Here is a 22,927-nt window from a genome sequence, read left to right as displayed (position 1 = left end):
AAACCAGCCATGTTACGGCTCCTAGGAGGCAGCGTGGTGTGTTGACAGGGATTTGTCAGTACATGAACTTGGGTTTGAATGCCAGCTCTACCATATGCTAGCTGGTTACCTTAGGTTTGTATACACCACTGTATTAATCTACTCGGGCTCCCGTAACAAAATACCACGCAGGTTGGGTAGCTTACAGCAACAGAAATTGATTTCCTCACAGTTCGGGAGGCTAGAAGTCCAGCATCAAGGTGCTGGCAGGTTTGGTTTCTCCCAAAGCCTCTCTCCTTGGCTTGCAGACGGTCACCTTCTCACTGTGTCCTCATGTAATCTTTACTATGTGTGCTCACATTCCTGGCATCTCCTCTTCTTTTTATAAGGACACTAGTCCTACTAGTCCTGGATTAAGCCCATTTTATGACCTCATTTAATCTTAATTACCTTTTTAACGGCCGTATGTCCAAATATAGCCACATTGGGGGTTAGAGCTTCAATATATGAATTCTGAGAGGACACAATTCAGTCCATAACAACCACTCTGTGCCTCGGTTTCCTCATCTGTAAAATAGGAATAGTAATAACATCTATCTCATATGTTGCCATGAGTTGATTAAATAGGTAAAAGAAAGTGGCACACACACACACACACACACACACACACACACACACACACACACATGTATCTGCCCCTGGTTCCTGACCCAGAGCTCCTAAATCCTTTGGAATTTCCTGGACGGTAGCAGTGTCTTGTTCTAATGAGGTGACTCTAGGTAGGCTCCTGGATTGGGGCTGGTCACCAGAAAGACCAAGCCATGATTAGAAGCTTGGAATTTTCAGTCCTACCCCCATTCTCCAGAGAGGGGATGGAAATGGAGTTAATGATCAATCATACCTTCATCATGTGAAGCCTCTATGAAGACCCCCTAAAGTACAGGCCTCAGAGAGCTTCTGAGTTGGGGAACACGTGAAGGTGCTGGGAGAGTGGCATGATTGGAGAAAGCCTGGAGGCTGCACGCCCTTCTCACACACCTTGTCCTCTTCCATCTGGATGTTCCTGAGTTGTACCCTTTTATAATAAACTGGTGGGCTAATAAGTAAACTTCCCCTGAGTTCTGTGAGCCACTCCAGCAAATTAATCAAACCCGAGGAGGGGGTCACGGGAGCCTCCAATTTGTAGCCGATTGGTCGGTCAGAAGCACAGGTGACAACCTGGACTTGCAGTTGGTGTCTGAGCAGGTGTGTGGGGCAAGCAGCCTTGTGGGTCTGAGCCCTTAACCTATGGGATCTGACTCTCTATCCACGTAGATGGTGTCAGGATTGAGTTAAATTGTAGCACACCCAGCTGGTGTTGCAGAGACTTGCTTGGAGTGGGGAAAACCCCCCTCACATTTGGTGACGAGAAGGGTCAGAAGTGAAGCGTTCTGGGTGAGTAGTAAAGGAGAAGTGGATTTTTCCCACTTGTTGTGTAACGTCTGCACAGACACTCGTAATAAATGCTGCGTGTGACACTGTTGTCCGCCACCTCTTTCTCGCCCACTTCAACCCCCTCCTCACCACCACATTCACAAGTGTTCGTTAGCATCAAGTGTGACGACCACAGTGCCGCAAAGTCAGATTTTCCAAAATGTTTTATGAAGCCTTAAACTTGCCAGGATTCCTTTAGGAGTCAGTTTCCTCTTCTCAAAAATGGGTAGAATACCTCATTCACTTCATTGTGAGAATTAAACTAAATTGAATTAGGTAATCAATGAAGAGCCTCTATCATAGGAACAAAATAAATGCAAATTCCCTCCCTCCTCCTTCTCATTCTGAAATCCCCTCACCTGAGCACTACTGAGAATTTTTTTTAACATCTTTATTGGAGTATAATTGCTTTACAATGGTGTGTTAGTTTCTGCTTTATAACAAAGTGAATCAGTTATACATATACATATGTTCCCTTATCTCTTCCCTCTTGCGTCTCCCTCTCTCCCAGCCTCCCTATCCCACCCTTCTAGGTGGTCACAAAGCACCAAGCTGATCTCCCTGTGCTTTGTGGCTGCTTCCCACTGGCTATCTATTTTACATTTGGTAGTGTATACATGTCCATGCCACTCTCTCACTTCGTCCCAGCTTACCCTTCCCCCTCCCCACCCTGTCCTCAAGTCCGTTCTCTACGTCTGCGTCTTTATTCCTGTCCTGCCTCTAAGTTCATGAGAACCTTTTTTTTTTTTTAGATTCCATATATATGTGTTAGCCTATGGTATTTGTTTTTCTCTTTCCGACTGACTTCACTCTGTATGACAGACTCCAGGTCCATCCACCTCACAACAGATAACTCAGTTTCATTTCTCTTTATGGCTGAGTAATATTCCATTGTATATACGTGCCACATCTTCTTTATCCATTCATCTGTCGATGGACACTTAGGTTGCTTCCGTGTCCTGGCTATTGTAAATAGTGCTGCAGTGAGAATATTGTGTTTAAGACAATAATAAACACTTAGAAATATGCTTAAGGCATATGGATATCATGATTTCACTGCTGTGCAAAAATGCATGTCTTATGTCTTAAATTAAAAGCAAGACCTGTTGGTGTCATGATTTCAGTGCTGCTCAAACGTGTGTTTGAAGTTAAAAGTCAAAACCCAGTGCTCTGGCACCGTCCCACTCCCCAGTGGGAATCCCACCCCCCTCAACCTGAGGGGAGAGGAGGAACCCAGGCTACAGCTCTGCCCAGTTGGACTAGCTCATCCACCAAAGAGACCGTGCAGTGAGGAGGCATGAGGAAGCAGAGACACCCCAGAGACTGTTAAATATTTAAAGTCATGCAGAATCAGATCTCGGTCCTCCCAGTGTGACTGCCCTTGCGCGTGCCCTTCGGCACATCAGTGGTTCAAACCTCGTTTCCGGTAAATCTCAGAATGATTGCTTTTCTTGATGTGGTAGAGTGGTGAGTCAGCAAGCGTTTTTATAAAGCAGAAGGAGCAGTTGCGGAATAGTCGTCGCAGGCAGGAGCTGACTTGGGGAATGGCACAACGAGGGAGAAATCAAGGCACAGGGCTTTGAAAGAATCCTTACATTTTCATTTAAGGATTTAAAGTCACCGAATCCTTAAATCTCAGAAACCTGCATGGCTCCACGTTGTGCATGAGAGGTGACTGCGGGCACTGCTTCTAAACGGTGGTGCACCTTCCCCTCCTTCCATTAGATAATTTAGCTTTGAGTCCCTGTCATTGCGCATGCTCTGAGCATTTCCTGAATATAGGGAATCTGGTTGGCATTCCTGCCCTCTGACCTTGTAGGTTTCCAGAGTGTTTACTAGGAACGGAGCCCGTGATTTACTAGAGACAGCGCTGACCCCCGCTGTGAACCCCCCTCCATGAACTGACCACCAGGAACCAGGCGAGCAGGCAGGCAGGGAGGTGAGCATTGTAGACGATATTTCAATTATGGATCAGTCCTTAGTGCTTGGCACGCTGTAAGTACCACAGGCGTGGTCGTTATTATGATGACTGTCCTCTTTGTAGCAGAAGCTGTCAGCATAGGATGTTAGCATAGGATGTATCTTTCCAGTAGGGTGATCTTATTCTGAAAAATAGGCAAGAGGGAGAGTTAAGGAAATGGCACTTGCGGGCCCAGAGCCCCAAAGGGCCAGGTGTCTTGTTTTCTGCCCGAATGCTCACCATGTTGCAGACAGCCCGGGGAGAAGCAGAAGGAACAGCTGAAGTGCTCATTGGGGTCAGTGTAGAAATGCTCTCTGGGTCTTCCCTGGCTGCCGAGGTCATTGCCGTGCTGAATAATTAATCAGGCTGATTCTTTGCTTCAGCCAGATGGAGAACTGGGTCATGCTCCACTCCAGAGTCCCCAGGCACCTCTCTGGCCGAGCCCATTGAGATGCTGGATTTAGAAAGCATTTCTGTGCTTCAAAGAAAAGCAGTAGCAGATGAAGCCTAATTTTATTTCAAACTGTGTCCGTAATGACAATGATCTACATTTCTATGTATCCTGACCACAAACTCTGATTTGCTAAAGACCTCCCTATTACGGAAGCCATGTCCAGGGAAGATATTTTGAACCTTGAAAAGCCTATGGATTTTTAGAACAGACTCTAAAAGTCATTTGAGGTCACAGCCCTTCGTTTACTGGCTGCCTTATTTCTTGGCAAAATCTGGACGGTCGGGCTTCCCTGGTGGTGCAGTGGTTGAGAGTCCGCCTGCCGACGCAGGGGACGCGGGTTCATGCCCCTGTCCGGGAAGATCCCGCATGCCACGGAGCGGCTGGGCCCGTGAGCCATGGCCTCTGAGCCTGCGCATCCGGAGCCTGTGCTCCGCAGTGGGAGAGGCCACAACAGTGAGAGGCCCGCGTACTGCCAAAAAAAAAAAAAAATCTGGATGGTCCAGCGATCGGCCTGTGGGCAGAAGTCAGGTTCGTGCTGTCTCTGATGCAGTAACTGGGAAGGGAAAGGGCAGAGGGCTGTTCTGAATCCTTAGGGAGAGATCCCAGGACGTAGGCTGTCAAATATGATGAATGTACCCTAAATGGGTATGTTATTGTGGCCACCAGGATGAAATAAAAAAGGATTCTCTCACAGTTTCTACGTGGGATGTATGATTATTCAAAAGGTCCTTCCTCATAGTCACATACAGTGAGAACATCTTTATTTTTTTTCCACCTGACCCCAAGAGCACAGATATAGAGTCTCTGCAGAGCAGCTCTGCGTAGCTCAGGCAGCAGCAGGATCGATATGCTCTTAGAATCCAGGTGAAATGGGCTTGAATCCCAGTCTCGTGTCCTGCGATGTCCATGGGTTCCCCAGCACAGTTCTGCCCGTTCCCTGGGCTTATGTTTCTCTTGTGTTGACTCCCTGTTCTCCACTCTGAGGCCTCCACCACTACTTTTCCTCCACCAAGCGTCTCCCCAGGGGAGGAGTACACCCTTCTCTTAATTCCTGACGTCAGCCATCTCTGTAGCAGACTTTTGCTGGAGCATCAAGGGTAATATCGAGGGGGCTTACATTGCATCAAAAACAGTCACTGGTTTTCAAAACTGGCTGTTGGACTTCCCTCACCTTTCTTTTTAATGGCAGTGCCTGCCATTTCCGAGGTTCTGCTCCCCCAGAGGCTGTGCAGTATGCAAACACACACATACTTTTGGATATATTTGCAGGAGGTTTAGAACTTGCTGAAGCCCCATCCGTGGCTCTCCAAGGTCTGGGGACTCTTAGGTGGACCTGAGGGTTCCACCCCCTGCTCCTCCCCAGGCCCTGGGCCTCTCCCCACCCCCAGGCACCCAAGGTATAGCCGTAGTGAGGTTAGATCATTAGTTGGAAAAACGAAACAGGATTGACTGCTGGACTGTTGGTGGTGTTCCTCAATCCTTACACTTTTGACAGGGATCAGAGACCTTGTGAAAACAGTAGCCACCTTTCCGTGAGCATTCCCGACGGACCAGGCCCTGTTCTTAGCATAAGCCTTCCCGTTAATCATGCCAGTACCCCCAGGAGGTCCATACCGCTATCCTCACTGCAACAGATGAGGAAACTGAGGCTCACCAAGATTAAGTAACTTGGCTCAGATCACACTGCTCATAGTGGCCAGCCTGGGATTGGATCCCAAGGCAGTGACTTGAAAACCTGGGCCCTAAACCACGGTGCTCACAGCCCCTCCCCCCATACCACTGTACCTTACTCTTTGTGGTTCATGTCCACAGAGCTGTGTGACCTCTGGTGTCACAGCCAAACAAATACGCCCTTCCGGTTTTTTGCAGTACTACTCAGAGCAGAGTGTTTGGCCTCTTTGGTTCCTTGATGTGCCTCCAGTACCTGGCATATAGCAGGTGTCAGTAAATCTCTGTGTAACGAATGATCCCATCCATCCTACAAGGCTCAACTCAACACCATCTCCTTCCAGAAGCTGTCCATAACTCCCTCTCTGTGAGTTAAAAGGCTCCTCCCAGGCTTCCAGAAGCTGTCCATAACTCCCTCTCTGTGAGTTAAAAGGCTCCTCCCGGGCTTCCCTGGTGGCGCAGTGGTTCAGAGTCCACCTGCTGATGCAGGGGACACAGGTTCGTGCCCCCGTCCAGGAAGATCCCACATGCCGTAGAGCGGCTGGGCCCGTGAGCCATGGCCACTGAGCCTGCGCGTCCGGAGCCTGTGTTCCGCAACGGGAGAGGCCACAACAGTGAGAGGCTCGCGTACCGCAAAAAAAAAAAAAAAAAAGACTCCTCCCTCCATGAGCAACCAACACACACGTGGGCCTCTGCGTCCCCTTATTTCTCGTTGCCGTGTCGTGGATTCCCACTCTGTCTACCCCGCGTCGCACTCATTTCTCTATGTCTCCAGGAACTAATAGGCACTCAGTAAACGTTTGTAGACTTGAAGGCACAGTGGTTATTGTGCTGCAGGGTAATTAGGCTTAAATGGTAAGCAGTTCCTATAAGTGAGTGTTCATTAGGATTACATTTGTAGCGCTAGACCAAATTGTAGCTCTTCTCTTAAATTTTCTCAGTTTTTTCATACCTATAATTTAGTGTCGCTGTCAATTCCGGTATCGTTTACTTTTTCGTCATCATCCCTCCGTAGTTACGTAGAGCACTGACTGTGTTCTGGGCTTCAAATGCGCTACTTCACAGACTGTGCTCATCTGAGCAGCATCTTCTTTGGTGCCGTGCACGGAGGCTGGCTCGCCTGGGAGAAGGCAAGGTTTGTGTCCGACTGTAGCTCCAGCAGCTCCAGTTCCCTCGTCTCTCCCCTCCTCCATCCCCTGCCCCACCTCGTGGTCCAGGAACGAGGCCCCCAGTTTTCTGCCAGCAGGCTCTCATCTTGCTTGTCCTCGTCGAAGCTCGGACAAGGAGAAGTGGAAGGCCCGTGGGAGAACACAGGCGGCCATGAGAGGGTCTCCTGCAGCCAGAGAGAGAAGAGAGGGAACATTTGCTGAGGGCCTGCAGTGCCCCAGCCCTGACCTTCCTCGTTTGCTTTTTGGCTCTCCCGGAAGTGCTCTGAGCTTACGGTTATTGTCATTTTGCAACTGAGTAAACTTAGGTTCGTGGAGGCTGACCTCCCACTGATGGGAATGCAGACCCGGGACTGTCTGGCCCTGGAAACCAAGGCTTGGCACTGAGTTCTACCCCTCGACACATGTCTTAGGAAGAGGTTCTCCCCAGGCGTCAGTCTCTATTAATAGAGGACTCAAAGAAACAGAAGTTGAAACAGGATGTGTGCTTCCAACCAGGATATGACAGTTGGTTCCAGGGCGGGGGAGAGAAACCCGGTGGGAGAGAAGGAAGCCCCAAGCCAAGAGCTGGGTCCCTCCCAGTTCAGCCATGACCCTGGTTCCCTAAATGCTCGTAGTAACTAACAGCAGCAACAGGCACAGCGGCAAACCCTGCCCTGTTCATCCTCACAGCATAGATAGGTCGTTGTGAGACAGGGATTTTTAGTACCCACCTTTTACAGATGAGGAAACTGAGGCACAGAGAGGTTAACTAACTTGCCAGATTCGCCTTTCCAGTCGTAGGAACAGCATGACTTTGAGTAAGGAAGGGGCCGTCTCTGGACAGCAGTGGTTCTCAAAGTGTGGTCCTCAGACCTGCAACTTCAGTGTCACCCGGGAGGCTGTTAGAAATGCAGGTTTGGGGACTGCTGAATCAGAAACGATGGGGATGGTGTCCAGTCTTCTGTGTTTTAACAAAGCCCTCTGGGTGTTTTAGCTTTGGCTGAGATCTGTTAAACTAGAGAAATCTTTAAAATCCACACGTAGAGAAAAAGTTAAAATTTATCAATAGCATAATAAAGGTTTGTTGAGTTCTTATTACATGCCAGGCACTATGCTAAATATTTTACCTGCATTATCTCACTTAGTCCAACAACAATACTATAAAGTATAGGTACTATTATTATTCCCATTTTACAGATGAAAAAACGAAGCCTTTGAGACCTAAGTGACTTCCCCAAAGTCACCAGCTGGTAGAGAGCAAAGTCATGACTTGAATCTAGATCCATCTGATGACACAGTCCATACCCTGAACCATCCATTACTCATTTTGGGTCCAAAACTCAAATGTTGATATTTTTTGCAAAATTTGAAAAAAGTGGGATAGGGAAGGTGGGAGGGAGACGCAAGAGGGAGGAGATATGGGGATATATGTATACATATAGCTGATTCACTTTGTTATACAGCAGAAACTAACACAACATTGTAAAGCAATGATACTCCAATAAAGATGTTAAAAAATAAATAAAATGACCAACAGGTAACTTTAAAAAAAGTATTTGAAAAGTCAGATTGATTAAACATTTGATTACATATTTTGATTGAATATTTTGAGCTCCTCCTCTTCTCTGAAATGAGTGTTTATTCACAGAGCTGATTCTAATTCCCTAGTTTAAGGAAAAGTGGTGTTGGTTATAAACCTTCCTAGCCACACGAGGGCAGCACCAAATAGCGCAGGTTGCTCTTTGCCGCTTGGTTCTTTGAAAGGAAACGGAGCTCGCTGCTTAGTGGAGTTTCCCTTCCATAAACCCGTTTCCCCTTCCTTTGTCCGTAGGGACCAGCGGTGAAGCTTCTCAGATCAGATACTAAATTATATACGGAAAAGTAATCATACTGTGAGGGCTCTTGTTTTTTGAAATCCATGTATTCTTGGACTCAAGGACAAAAAAGCAGCCAGTATTCTTTTTTTTTTTCACATTCTATTTTTTAATTTTTTTAAAACATCTTTATTGGAGTATAGTTGCTTTACAATGGTGTGTTAGTTTCTGCTCTATAACAAAATGAATCAGCTATATGTACACATATATCCCCATATCCCCTCCCTCTAGCATCTCCCTCCCACCCTCCCTATCCCACCCCTCTAGGTGGTCACAAAGCACCGAGCTGATCTCCCTGTGCTATGCGGCTGCTGCCCACTAGCTATCTGTTTTACATTTGGTAGTGTATATAAGTCCATGCCATTCTCTCACTTCGTCCCAGCTTACCCTTCCCTCTCCCTGTGTCCTCAAGTCCATTCTCTACGTCTACGTCTTTATTCCTGTCCTGCCCCTAGGTTCTTCATAACTTTTTTTTTTTTAAGAGTCCATATATATGTGTTAGCATACGGCATTTGTCTTTCTCTTTCTGACTTACTTCACTCTGTATGACAGACTCGAGGTCCATCCACCTCATTACAAATAACTCAATTTCGTTTCTTTTCATGCAGCCAGTATTCTTTTTCACCTTCCTTATTGTTAATAAATTCTTTGAGTCTTCACAGGCTGTAGGACTCTCGAGTAGGCTATTAGAGAAGGTGGGGAAATGTGCTCCTGGCTTCTAGTTTTAGGGCATAGGACCATCCCACAGTAATGCTGGTGTATTAGGGTTCACCCCCACCAGAATCACCAGGATGCTGTACTGACAGCAGCTGCTGTTGATCTTGAACCCCATTTCCACCTGGGCATTTCTCAGTATCCCATCCAAGCCTTGGTTTCCATGCCAGAGGCTGAATTCACTGGAATTTTTTTTGAATTTTATTTATTTATTTTTATAGAGCAGGTTCTTATTAGTTATCCATTTTGTACACATCAGTGTATACTTGTCAATCCCAATCTCCCAATTCATCATACACACACACACACACACACACACACACGCACACACACACACCGCTTTCCCCGCTTGGTGTCCATACTTTTGTTCTCTACATCTGTGTTTCAATTTCTGTCCTGCAGACCAGTTTATCTGTAGCATTTTTCTAGGTTCTACATATATGTGTTAATATACGATATTTGTTTATCTCTTTCTGACTTACTTCACTCTGTATGACAGTCTCTAGATCCATCCACGTCTCTACAAATGACCCAATTTTGTTCCTTTTTATGGCTGAGTAATATTCCATTGTATATATGTACCACATCTTCTTTATCCATTTGTCTGTCAATGGGCATTTAGGTTGCTTCCATGACCTGGCTATTGTAAATAGTTCTGCAATGAACATTGGCGTGCATGTGTCTTTTTGAATTACGGTTTTCTCTGGGTATATGCCCAGTAGTGGGATTGCTGGGTCATATGATAATTCCATTTTTAGTTTTCTAAGGAACCTCCATACTGTTTTCCATAGTGGCTGTATCAATTTACATTCCCTCCAACAGTGCAAGGGGGTTCCCTTTTCTCCACACCCTCTCCAGCATTTGTTGTTTGTAGATTTTCTGATGATGGACATTCTAACTGGTGTGAGATGATACCGCATTGTAGTTTTGATTTGCATTTCTCTAATAATTAGTGAAGTTGAGCAGATTTCATGTGCTTCTTGGCCATCTGTAAGTCTTCTTTGGAGAAATGTCTATTTAGGTCTTCTGCCCATTTTTGGATTGGGTTGTTTGTTTTTTTGATATTGAGCTGCTTGAGCTGTTTATATATTTTGGAGATTAATTCTTCGTCCGTTGATTCGTTTGCAATTTTTTTCTCCCATTCTGAGGGTTGTCTTTTTGTCTTGTTTGTAGTTTCCTTTGCTTTGCAAAAGTTTTTAAGTTTCTTTAGGTCCCATTTGTTTTTGTTTTTTTTGTTTGTTTTTGCGGTACACGGACCTCTCCCTGCTGTGGCCTCTCCCGTTGCGGAACACAGGCTCCGGACGCGTAGGCCCAGCGGCCATGGCTCACGGGCCCAGCCGCTCCGCGGCATGTGGGATCTTCCCAGACCGGGACACGAACCCGTGTCCCCTGCATCAGCAGGCGGACTCTCAACCACTGCGCCACCAGGGAAGCCCTGTTTTTGTTTTTATTTCCATTACTCTAGGAGGTGGATCAAAAAAGATCTTGCTGTGATTTATGTCAAAGAGTGTTCTGCCTATGTTTTCCTCTAAGAGTTTTATAGTGTCCAGTCTTACATTTAGGTCTCTAATCCATTTTGAGTTTATTTTTGTGTATGGTGTTAGGGAGTGTTCTAATTTCATTCTTTTACATGTAGCTGTCCAGTTTTCCCACACCACTTATTGAAGAGACTGTCTCTTCTCCATTGTATATCCTTGCCTCCTTTGACCATAAGTGCGTGGGTTTATCTCTGGGCTTTCTATCCTGTTCCATTGATCTATATTTCTGTTTTTGTGCCAGTACCATAGTCTTGATTACTGTAGCTTTGTAGTATAGTCTGAAGTCAGGGAGCCTGATTCCTCCAGCTCCGTTTTTTTCCCTCAAGACTGCTTTGGCTATTTGGGGGTCTTTTGTGTCTCCATACAAATTTTAAGATTTTTTGTTCTAGTTCTGTAAAAAATGCCATTGGTAATTTGATAGGGATTGCGTTGAATCTGTAGATTGTTTTGGGTGGTATAGTCATTTTCACAGTATTGATTCTTCCAATCCAAGAGCATGGTGTATCTTTCCATCTGTTTGTATCATCTTCAATTTCTTTCATCAGTATCTTACAGTTTTTATGCATACAGGTCTTTTACCTCCTTATGTAGGTTTATTCCTAGGTATTTTACTCTTTTTGCTGCAGTGGTAAATGGAAGTGTTTCCTTAATTTCTCTCTCAGATTTGTCATCATTAGTGTATAGGAATGCAAGAGATTTCTGTGCATTAATTTTGTATCCTGCAACTTTACCAGATTCATCATTGGAATTTTGGCTAGAGTAATTATAATAATTTATTATACAAATTAGGACACTTTTAAGAGTAAAAGGAGCTGCTCTTAATAATTTTTCCAGAGCAACAAAGGTAAATCAGAACCCTCCTGAGGATAATTGGAGCATAGGGTCATGCTGATTTCAAATCTCCTTTCATTTTCCCCCTTTGATGACTCCTTTTAAGATGTATGTGACACTGTATTCATTTGCTTTTTCACTCAGCAATGCTCATGGAGTGTTTTCTGTGTGCTAGGTTTTCTGCCTGTATTATGTTGTTTTCTCCTTGTAAGAACCCTCTGAGTTAGCTATCATTATTATTCCCATTTTTGCAAATACGAAAAAAATTGAGACTCTGTAAGCTATACGGCCAAGATCACAGTACCTGTAAGTCAGAGCTAAGATTATAATTTAGGCTGTCCCTGCTCTTGGGCCAGGTACACTCAAACTGTATTGACACCACTGGCTGTGTTCTTGTGCCTCTCTTGTGGACCCAGCCCCATCGGATGCTGTCCCTCCAGCAAGCTCTCAGGCATATGGCAGAGTGGTTAAGAGTGAGGGCACAGAAGTCGCACTGCCTAACTTGCATCCTGGGTCCACCGCTTATCAGCCTTGTGCTTCACTCACTTTCCTTTCTGTGAAATGGGTACAGTAACTTCCTATCGACCTCACAGGGTTGAGGAGAGGATTAAATGACTAAATACCTATGAGGTGACTCACCTAACGATGGGGGCTAGTTGCCGGTGGAGCCCACCATTTTATTAGAGGGTTGGGACTTCCAGTTCCACGCCCACCTCCAGGGACGGGAGAGGGCCTGGAGGTTGAGTTCAGCCACCAGTGGCCAGTGACTTAATCAGTCACACGTATATAATGAAGCCTCCACAAAACCCAGAGGGCAGGGTTCAGAGAGTTACCAGGCCAGCGAACACGTGGAGCATGGGGAGAGTGGCGCCTGGGGAGGGCATGGGAGCTCCGGGCCCTCTCCCCATACTTTGCCCTGTGCATCTCTTCCCTCTGGCTATTTACTCCTGAGTTATGTCCTTTTATAATAAACCAGTGATCTGGCATACGAAGTGTTTCTCTGAGTTCTGTGAGCCACTCTAGCAAATTAATTGAACTCAAGAAGGGGGTCATCCGAACCTCGATCTATAGCTGGTCGGCCAGAAGTACAGGCGACACCCTGGACTTGGGGTTGGCATGTGAAGTTGGCGGAGGCAGGAGGTGGGGCGGGCAGTTGTTGGGGGGACAGTCTTGTAGAACTGAGCCCTTAACCTGTGGGATCTGACGCTCTCTCCAGGTAGATGGTGTCAGAATTGAGTTGAATTCTCGGACACCCTACTGGGGTCTGAGAATCGCTTGTTGGTGTGGAGGAAAACCTCCACACATTTGGTAAAGGCGGAAAAGCTGAGTTTTTCCATTACAAGGTGGTACGTGACAAGATGAAAATGACGGGGGAGGGCTGGGTTGTGGCATTGTGAGTTTACTCACGAGGGACTATGTTGGGAACCAACAAGGGAGGGAAGTTCCTGGGCATAGCCCCATGAAGTTCTCGGTAAGGGGCTGCCCTTGCACCTGTGACATCCTCTTCCCCTTGGGCAGTTTCTCTCCAACAGAAACACATGAGCACGTGAAATGTGAGGACATCTCCCAGAACCTTTCCCCAGGACACAGGGTCCTGAGCAGCTTTCGCGGCTGTTGTAGGGATGACCTTCTCTTTTTGGTGTATTTGTAAAAGGCATTGTGTGCACCGTCAGTGAGCAGGAAATGTTCCACTCCGGGCGGTGACGAAGGTACCTCGGTCCTTCCCTTTAGGATGTGAGGATCCACCTTCTGTTAGCGTAACCGGGTTGTCTTTGGTCTTTTCGTGTTTTGTTTTCCCCTGAGAAAGTGTGATTAGCAATTCAGGAAGGAGGCCCCAAGTCTGGGTGTGGGGTCTGAAACAGAGAAGGTTGAACTAGAATGAATGTGGTCACTTTGGGACAGTTGGCTGCATTTCTTCATTGTATTATGAAGTTCACTTAGGGGAACTTCAGAAGACACTCTTTGAGAAACAGCCTGTTGGCTCCACAGAAGTGTGGCACCTTATCTGCCCTCCTGTCCTTAAAAGGTGGTCTCTTCAGTTGATGTGCAGCTCAGGAGGAGACCTGGGTCACAGGTCGCGGTGAGAAACCGCAGTTCCAGCCACCTGGTAAACCTGGTGATTAACAGCTAGGCAGATGCTCTAGCCAGATCACCCTCGTATGTCCCAGGAACTTCTTTCTTTATAAATTTTTGGATTTTTTGCTTGTTACAATATGGATAAGATACTTTCTATATTTCTTAAAATTGAACACCTGAACTTTTCAAAGGAAGACAAGGAGTGTGATCTCAAATCAAATATCTCTAAATGGTAAAAGAATAAATGGAATTTGTGCTCTAAGGTATCTCACAAGTCCATCCATTCTGCAGGCTTTCAGGATTTGGTGCTAGTAACAAACGCTGAGACCTATTATCATGAAAGCACATCTTCTCTCCTCTTTTTTTTTTTTATTTCTGGTTATTAGAGAATACATTTTGCCTCATTGTTATTAGAAACAAGTGACTGGGCTTCCCTGGTGGCGCAGTGGTTGGGAGTCCGCCTGCCGATGCAGGGGACGCGGGTTCGTGCCCCGGTCCGGGAAGATCCCACATGCCGCGGAGCGGCTGGGCCCGTGAGCCATGGCCGCTGAGCCTGCGCGTCCGGAGCCTGTGCTCCACAACAGGAGAGACCGCAACAGTGAGAGGCCCGCGTACCGCAAAAAAAAAAAAAAAAAAAAAAAAGAAAGAAACAAGTGACAAACATGTAGCTAATTCTTTCTCCCAGGTGCTTAACAAGTAACAAATTTCACAGGGGTTACATTTCTTACTATAAAAAAACAAAAACCCTGCCTTATACTAGATACAGGTGCTTAGAAATGTTTATACCCATTAGCCCTGTAATTCTACTTCTAGTAATCTGTTCTAAGAAAAAAAACCTGAACACACTCACACACTCACAAGCATACACACACACGCACACACACAGAGAGAAAGTTAGGCAAGAAGATAGTTATTACTACATTTTTTCAAAATTAAATTTATTTATTTATTTATGGCTGCATTGGGTCTTCGTTGCTGCACGCAGGCTTTCTCTAGTTGTGGCGAGCGGGGGCTCCTCTTCGTTGCGGTGCACGGGCTTCTCATTGCAGTGGCTTCTCTTGTTGCGGAGCACGGGCTCTAGGCGCGTGGGCTTCAATCGTTGTGGCACACAGGCTTAGTTACTCCGCAGCATGTGGGATCTTCCCAGACCAGGGCTCGAACCCCTGTCCCCTGCATTGGCAGGTGGATCCTTAACCACTGCACCACCAGGGAAGTCCTACTACATTTTTTTAATGGCAAAAAGTAGCCACAATTTAATTTTCCAACAATCTAGGATTCGTTGCTAAATTAGATGATTGAACATTTTGTAGTAATTAAAGACGCATTGAGTACACCTTGTAGAGGATTTTAAGGTACGTTGACCTGTGGCCAGTGAGTAATCTCCTGTTCTCTGACTTTCCTCCTAGTGTTTTGCTGTGCGCTCTCTGGGGTGGGTGGAAATGGCAGAGGAGGACCTCGCCCCTGGCAAGAGTAGTGTTGCCGTCAACAACTGCATCAGGCAGCTTTCTTACTGCAAAAATGACATCCGTGATACAGTTGGCATTTGGGGAGAGGTAAGTAACAGGTGAAAATCATTAATGGCAGACTTGCTTGCATTCCACTGCTCCTCACGAAACCCCAGAGCTCTGAGAGCCGAGAGATTTGGTACTGAGGGCTGATGAAGGTATTTATCGGGGTCCCTTTCCCGTGAAGGCAGCTGGTGTAGACATGATGCACCTGTGATTTACCTATTAGCCCTGCCAGAGCCCGTTGAGGACTGGGGCCCTGGGAGAGGGCATTTCTCGGTGTCTAAATGACAGGATCTACTTTGGTATCCTGAGTCCCCAAGGATCCATGGATGGACTTAAGGGCCCAGAAACCCCCTAACCTCCATGCATAGCTGGTCTACAAGAGCAGTTTTCTGGGAAGAAGACCCATACCTCTCTCAAAGTACATTCTCGAAGGGGAACGTGACCCCCACATATACACCCCAAAATGTTGTTGCCCCTTCTCTAAAAGTTGACGCATCATCCTTTTATAATAGTCTTCTTTATTTGCGATCTGAAAATCCACCTCGTACATGAGTCTTGGAATTGATACCTGTGTATTCTTTCTTACTGTGATGAACAAAGCAATTCCAGTTTGAAATGTTAGTTGAGATCATTTCAGAAAAGAAAGTCATGAGTAAAAATACCAAATCTGTATAAAAATCACATGAAATTGGAAAAGCCATATTCCTACCAAGCTCTGAGACCTGTACAACAAGCACATGGGGAGCATCACGAGACAGTGGTCCGCGTGAATCCACTCGATCAGTCCCCAGTTAAGAGCATTGGCAGCGAAAGTTTGCTTTGTGATTGGGCTCTTAGGAGCCCCTGTCACCTTTTATCCTAGCAGCACTGTCATAGCAGGAGGTAGGTTCCCAAGGCTCTGCATGGTAGAGTCCGTCTGCTCTAGAATGGGGCTGAGCTGCATCGCCAACCAGATTTTTAGATCCCAGGCATGGGGGGGGGGCGGGGAGGAAGAATGTTCTCCCGCCAAAAAAAGGACACTTTTTTGGTATTTGCCTCTATTATCCTTTCACTGCATTACCTTTCCAATACCCAGGCCTATTTCTCCCACCCAATTATCCATCTGTCTTCTCTCTTCTTCATTCAAAATGCCGTTCTACCAAAGGCATAGATCTCAGCTAGGATTTAGAAGGACGGCTGGCGTAATCTATACTGCTGTTTGAGAGACTAATGAATACCACCAGTTAGTTAGAAGAGCTAAGTAAGATTCTAAAGGAATCTCCAATTGGCACGATTCCAGCAGGAAAGAAAGCTTTGGATGGGCCAGCAATGCCTGAAAATGTGCTATGCCTTCCCACCTAGTTAGCCTCCGCTAGGCCATTCCTATTTTTCTCAGTCCTTTCCTCTTCTTCTGAAACGATAAATTCTTCAAGCAGTGTTTCTAGTTCATAGTATATAAAGTACAGCTCAGTGTTTAGGGTTACGAGCTGTGACTTTTTGCCATGCCTCACCACGCACAGCACAACTCCTTAAAGGTTTGTTGATCGGCTGACTGAAAATAAAGTCATGACTTTCAGATGAGCGTCCCATCTTTAGATGACACCTGCATAAGCATTGGTCGTTTGGGTTACAAACACCAATTAGCAAGACTTTACAGTGGTCAACCAGGAGTTGCTGAGTGTTCATGAGGAAAGGGAAGGGGCACATATGGGAAGACACGAGTGTGCCTAATGAACTCAACAGAAGCCACGATGCGTTTTCATTCAGGGATAGTGCGCACTCAGCCAACCATTCTCACTTCAGATGACCAGCTGGCAGCTGTCACTGGTTCTGTCCAGTAATACGATGACCGTCGACAGAGGTCATTGACGAAGATGGCCTGTGTTGCCTTTGTGTGGACCAGTTGTGGTTTCTAAGCTGAATCAATCCAAAAGAAATACACCACCCAGCTCAGTGCAGGGTAGGGGGATGATTTCAGCTCATCCTGGATCTCATCTGTAGACGCTTGGCTTAGACACTGACTAGCAGAGGCACCGAAACACCCACGTCTGCCACTTCGGCAGCAGAGCTTGTGTTTACTCTGAGAACCTTTGATGGGGACCTAAAATATCGTGCCCAAAAACCAGACCAAGGAGCATCTGTCCTGCTTTGGATTTGAAGATCTGCCAGGAAGCCTCACTGTGCTGCCTTGCTAGACCGCCCTAGCGTCCACGCCACAGCATCTGGGCTGACCGTGACGTTCAGTGGACAGTTTAATAATTTCTTAAAATGATGCCTGAGGATTTGCAAAGGGAGTGAAGTTGGATGACCTAGCGTTCCTACCCTCAAAGAGCCAATATGTGGGGAGACAGGAGACCAAAACCTGAAGAGTGATGCAAGAAACCTCAGCCTCCCCCGTGTTGGTATCACAACAGCACATGCGCAGCTCAAGGCCTCGCGGCTTCTGTGTTAGGCCGTGAGCAGGTTACTTAAATTAACCTATAAGCCTCAGTTTTCCCATCCGCTAATCACAGGTAATAAAACCAAGCTGTGAGGCAAGTTAGAGCACTCACGAGCCAAGAAACCTGAAGCCCGTCGCGTAACATCTGAGATGTGATAAAGCCACTTCAGCGTTAGCTGTTGGGGCACTGAGAAGCGTCACAAAGCTATTTACCAGCCGGATCACACAGATAAGAAGTGGTGTAAAAGCTGAGAAGAGACACACATGTTGTGGACCTGGGAAGGGCGTCAAGGGGATGCCTGGTAGGGTCTGGCCAGAGGGGAGGGAATGGGGACAGAGGGGTTGTGAGAGGATGACAGACTTGGAGTCAGTAAGAGGCCAGATTCTCCAGGGAACCCGCCATTAGCCTTTTCTCTTAGAGTCAAGATTCAAAGTGTAAATAATTAAAGATAAGAACCAGCTAGAAAGCGGACTAGGGACACATTTCAGAGGATTTGGAGAAGGAGAGAGAAATTGGGCATGTGAGGGGAAGGTGAAAGATTTATGAATCTTTTAATCAGGAGGGGATGTTTCTCCCTTAGGAGAACAAACGACAAGGGTGAATTTTTGATCGTTGAACCGACACCCCCAGGTAGCCACAGACATCCCGAGGACGTGTGGTTTCGTGAGGAAGGTAACCTGTCTTCTCGTTGACTCCCAGGGGAAGGACATGTACCTGGTCCTGGAGAACGACACGCTGAGCCTGGTGGACCCCATGGACCACAGCGCGCTCCACACGCAGCCCATCGCCAGCATCCGCGTGTGGGGCGTGGGCCGCGACAACGGCCGGTGAGTGCCCCGGGCCGGCGCTGTCCTTTGTCACCTCACCCAGTGCCCCAGTTTTAGCTTAACCCTGAAGCGCGGCCTCACTGTTACTGCATGTTGCTGAATATGGAACTTGACAGTAGGCTCTCTACAGAAATGTAAAAACTTAAAGCACATCTGTATCCCTGCCTCGTCGACCCTCCGAGCCCCTTCCGTTCTGTACCTCAGACCTTTTGTCAACTCTGGATCCTGCCTCGGATTCCATGTATTTCTCCCCCAACCGCCGCTCATCCTCATTCGTCTAAGTTCCCTACTCATCCAGGCTTTCTGAACTCCCACCTTTTTTTTTTTTTGTCTTCTCTGCAGTCTGTTTTAAAGTTGAGTCTCAGCTATCTCAGATGCTCTGCTATTGGTATTTTCTTTGTAGAGGGCTTGTTGGAAGGGAGAGGTTGTACAGCCTTTAATCACATGCTTTATTATTTTTTTAAGTTTGTTTTATTGATGTATAGTTGATTGATAATGTGTTCATTTCTGCTGCACAGCAAAATTCACACTGTACAGTATAACTGTACAGGGATTCAGTTATGCATAGATATACATATTCTTCTCCATTATGGTGTATCATAGGATACTGAATATAGTTCCCCGTGTTATACAGCAGGACCTTTTTGTTTATCCAGATCGCAAGCTTTAGATCATTAACTCATGCTGATAAGGAGCTTCTGGAATTTGAAGATGGCTGAACTCTTTTAACGTTTGAAATGTCTGGTCATACTAAAGTTCCAGTCAATGTGTATTTTTCTGAAATTCTACTGAATATTTGTCATTGCCAGCAAGTACTTCTTAATAGGTGTGTTGTGAATGTTTTGCTCTCCAGTGACTGGAAACAAGGAAGTTCTGATTTTCAAGTACATATTCTAACTAATAAAGTGACAGTAATCACAGGCATCATACTTTATTAAGTAATTGGGCTACATGAAATACATCTAACTCTTGAATTAAATTCATCTTTGTCAACTCTCGAGGTATACCCGAGGCTCTCCTAGCATTTAGGACAAGCTATAGGATGATTATGTATTGCTCTGTTGAAAAGGGGCAAGAGCATTGCAGAAGCTGCTGAAAACCCCAGACGACAGAGAGACTGCTGCCCTGGGGTGGCTCCGTTCCTGGGCATCCTGGCTTACTGGGTCATGGGATCCTCTAGGTGGCTCTGCCTTGGCTTCGCCATCCTTGGTCTCCCAGAGATGGGCAGTAGTGGATTTGATAGTTTTTTGATTCAGTTCCAAGTCCTAAGCCTGAAAGGAAAGTGGTTAAGCGTTCATCAAAGAACAAGCATTTTTGCTGGAATCACAGGTGAAAAATGGTCTGCAAAAGAGAGAGCTGCAATGTCCTCTGACAGCTGATTGGATAAACCTTCGTGGGCGCGCAGCTGTGTCTTTGAGCTTTTGTAACAGTGATGCATGGTGACAGCTGGACCAGGTGCTTTGGGGGGAAATGAGTGGATGATTATGCATCCACACCTGTCATTCAATTGCTTAGCAGAGCTGGAGCACTGGAGTTGATGCATTGGCGTGAACTGATTAATTTTACAGAGGAAAATATCTGAGGATGTTCGTGTATCATTAAAAACATTTAGCCTTGATGGAAGAGTGTAATATACTTGATCCTTCCCTACGTCCTGTCCTCCAAGTTTGTTTTCAAGACAGGAGTCAAGGTGAAGATCATGATATACGTGTACAACTGGATGGGGTTGTGTTTTTTTAAGGTTAGCTTGTGAGTGGATTTCATCGATGAGGTTTTCAGTTCACCCCAACTCTTTAAAGTAAGGCCAAATGCTCTTTGTTCAGGGAGAAAATATGATTTAAATTCCAGTTGACGGCTTCCCTGGTGGCGCAGTGGTTGAGAGTCTGCCTGCCAATGCAGGGGACACGGGTTCGTGCCCCGGTCTGGGAAGATCCCGCGTGCCACGGAGCTGCTGGGCCCGTGAGCCATGGCCGCTGAGCCTGCGCATCCGGAGCCTGTGCTCCGCAACGGGAGAGGCCACAACAGTGAGAGGCCCGCGTACCGCAAAAAAAAAAAAAAAAAAATTCCAATTGAGAAAATTATTCAAGCCCTGAGCTTAGTTTTCTCTCATCTGTGAAACGAGGGTGATAATAAGGATGACAGAGCACGTGTATGTATGTGCCTGTGTGTGTATAGTAACTGGCCCACTGATGGGGAATGTGGAAAATGCTTAATGAATGTTAGCTCTTGATTCGTTAAAGCGACATCCACTAGCAGAGACAGCTAATTACATGGCTTCCTTTCAAAGACAGGGAGGATGAGGGAGGGGTCAGACCTTGGGGAGGTTTCGAGGACAGTTTATCATTGATAACAGAGGGCGAGAGGCTGTTTCAGACAGAGTTCAGTTGTCCTACAAAGCAGGAAGAGCCACTCCCCTTGCCACCCAGTGATATCAGTGTAAATTAGGTTACCTTGCCTTCATTATGTTTTTGAAATGTGGGCTGAGTTACTCTTTTTTTTTTTTTTTTTTTTTTGTGGTACGGGCCTCTCACTGTTGCAGCCTGTACCGTTGCGGAGCACAGGCTCCGGACACACAGGCTCAGCGGCCATGGCTCACGGGCCCAGCCGCTCCGTGGCATGTGGGATCTTCCCGGACTGGGGCACGAACCCGTGTCCCCTGCATCGGCAGGCAGACTCTCGACCACTGTGCCACCAGGGAAGCCCACTCATGTTTTTTAAACCATTTCTTATTCTTACTCAATGTTAGCAGATAAGTGTAATTTAGAAATACACTGAGGGTTCTGCATGAGCTGTCAGGACCTCAGAAAGCTCATGTAGTGGTTGGGGGCCCTTGAGCTAGATTGCTTTTAGAAGCAGTAAATAAAAAAGTATGTTTGTCAGTGAAAGGTTGTATTTCTCCTACTGGACCCCTGAGTTTTCATTCTCTAAAAGAAGGCCTTTGTATTCCTGCTTTTTTTTCTTTTAATACTTTCTTTTGCTCTTGATTCCTTTTTTTTTTCTTACAGCAATTTACAAGCGCAAATTCAATTTGTAATGCTGCAAAGGAAAGGAGTTTACACTTTGCATGAATAAAACATAAAAGTGTTTCATTTTGCTTGAGAAAATGAGTCCATTTCACATTCTCTTTTGTAACCTCCCTTGCCGAGAAAATGGAATCTCTTAGGGAATTTCTTGATGTGGTTAAAATGAATATGAAAAGTATGTATACCAGAGGCTTGAAGGGCACAGTCTGTCTTGAAATTCAGAGTGCTTCCCTGAGCCATGTAATTTCAGGATTTATAAAGTTGTTTTGGGTTTAGCATTTTCTTAAGGCTTTCAAGTGGATTTGATTTGCTCTGAAGAAATTCCTTATGGAGTAAGTTTACTTTGGGTGAGGGGATGATCCAGCTGTGACAAACTCCACCGATACCCCAGGTTGATTTGGAGAAGCCTCTTATTGTGAATGGCTGAGAAGTCGCCATCGCATCAGACGTTGGTTCTCTGTGGGATGCTGGTGGTTGCAGGACTGGGCTGAAGTTTTTGTCTTGTTCTTGAGAGTCACGCCTGCCTTTATTATGGCATTTCTTGGGAGCCCATGTGCATTACTGCCAGACAAAGAGTGGGCTCCCTCCTCCTGCTTGGGTTCCTTTTGATCACAGTGAGATAAATGTCAAGGCTCCCAGAGATGGGACTGGTGAAAGGGGTTTCATGAGCCTTGTATTTCCAATCAAAGGCAGCACCAGGGAGCACCCAGATTGACCTGCTCTGCTTCCACCCCTGTGGGAAGGAGGCCCTGGGTTGTAGAACTGGCATTTTGCCGCCAGTGACTGGGGCGGGTGACCACAGTGCCATCTCTCATCTTGTCTCTATGGACCTGCAGGCTGCCCTTCCAAGGATGGGGTGGGAGGGATTTCACAACAATTTCAGGGGCTGTGCTAATCCGGCCACAGTTCTCCTGTTTATTCATTCGGCCCTGGAAAGCAGCACTCTCCTTATTCTTTTAAAGAGATATCAAGAGCAAGCAGACATAACTTCTGAACATAGGAGACTTTAAACTGGGACTTTCCTTGCCTCTTGTGACAGGTAAGGGAAGGGGCACACAGATCCTTCTGTACGTTGCCAATAGGCAATAGAATCTGCTAATCCTGTCTGTTTCCCATGAGAAAGGAAAGTGGGTGGGTGGTATAGTCCAGGGTTTCAGACCCCATAAGTGGGATTTCCCAGGTCGGTGTACCATGGAGCACTAATCAGGTCAAATGTTCATAGACTTTCCTTGAAAGGAAAAAAAAAAAAAAGGATCTAGGGTCAGTTGGGAAAGTGGGTTAAACCAAGTGCATCAGGCCCCTTTGCTTTGGACCCTCTCGGAGGTTCTCCTGTCATGATGTGGACTGGAACCCTTTTCTTCATGGAAATGCAGTCTCACGGAACACACTTTGGGAAACGCTGCTCTGGTCAATAAACTCATTAATTTAAAT

General features: G+C 46.2%; 1 protein-coding gene across 18 annotated transcripts in view; it reads left to right on the top strand.

The window, feature by feature from the left end:
* APBB2 (amyloid beta precursor protein binding family B member 2) overlaps positions 1-22,927 on the top strand; it is a 375,842-nt gene that overhangs the window by 289,042 nt on the left and 63,873 nt on the right. For all 18 annotated transcript variants that reach the window (XM_030881113.2, XM_060299264.1, XM_030881111.2 and 15 more), the window contains 2 exons: positions 15,122-15,268; positions 18,346-18,473. In XM_030881113.2, coding sequence (XP_030736973.1) covers positions 15,122-15,268; positions 18,346-18,473 — 275 coding nt within the window. The remainder of the gene's footprint in view (positions 1-15,121; positions 15,269-18,345; positions 18,474-22,927) is intronic.

The sequence above is a fragment of the Globicephala melas genome, chromosome 5 (genome assembly GCF_963455315.2).
Source record: "Globicephala melas chromosome 5, mGloMel1.2, whole genome shotgun sequence".
NCBI lineage: Eukaryota > Metazoa > Chordata > Mammalia > Artiodactyla > Delphinidae > Globicephala > Globicephala melas.
This window is presented reverse-complemented; position numbering and strand designations above follow the sequence as displayed.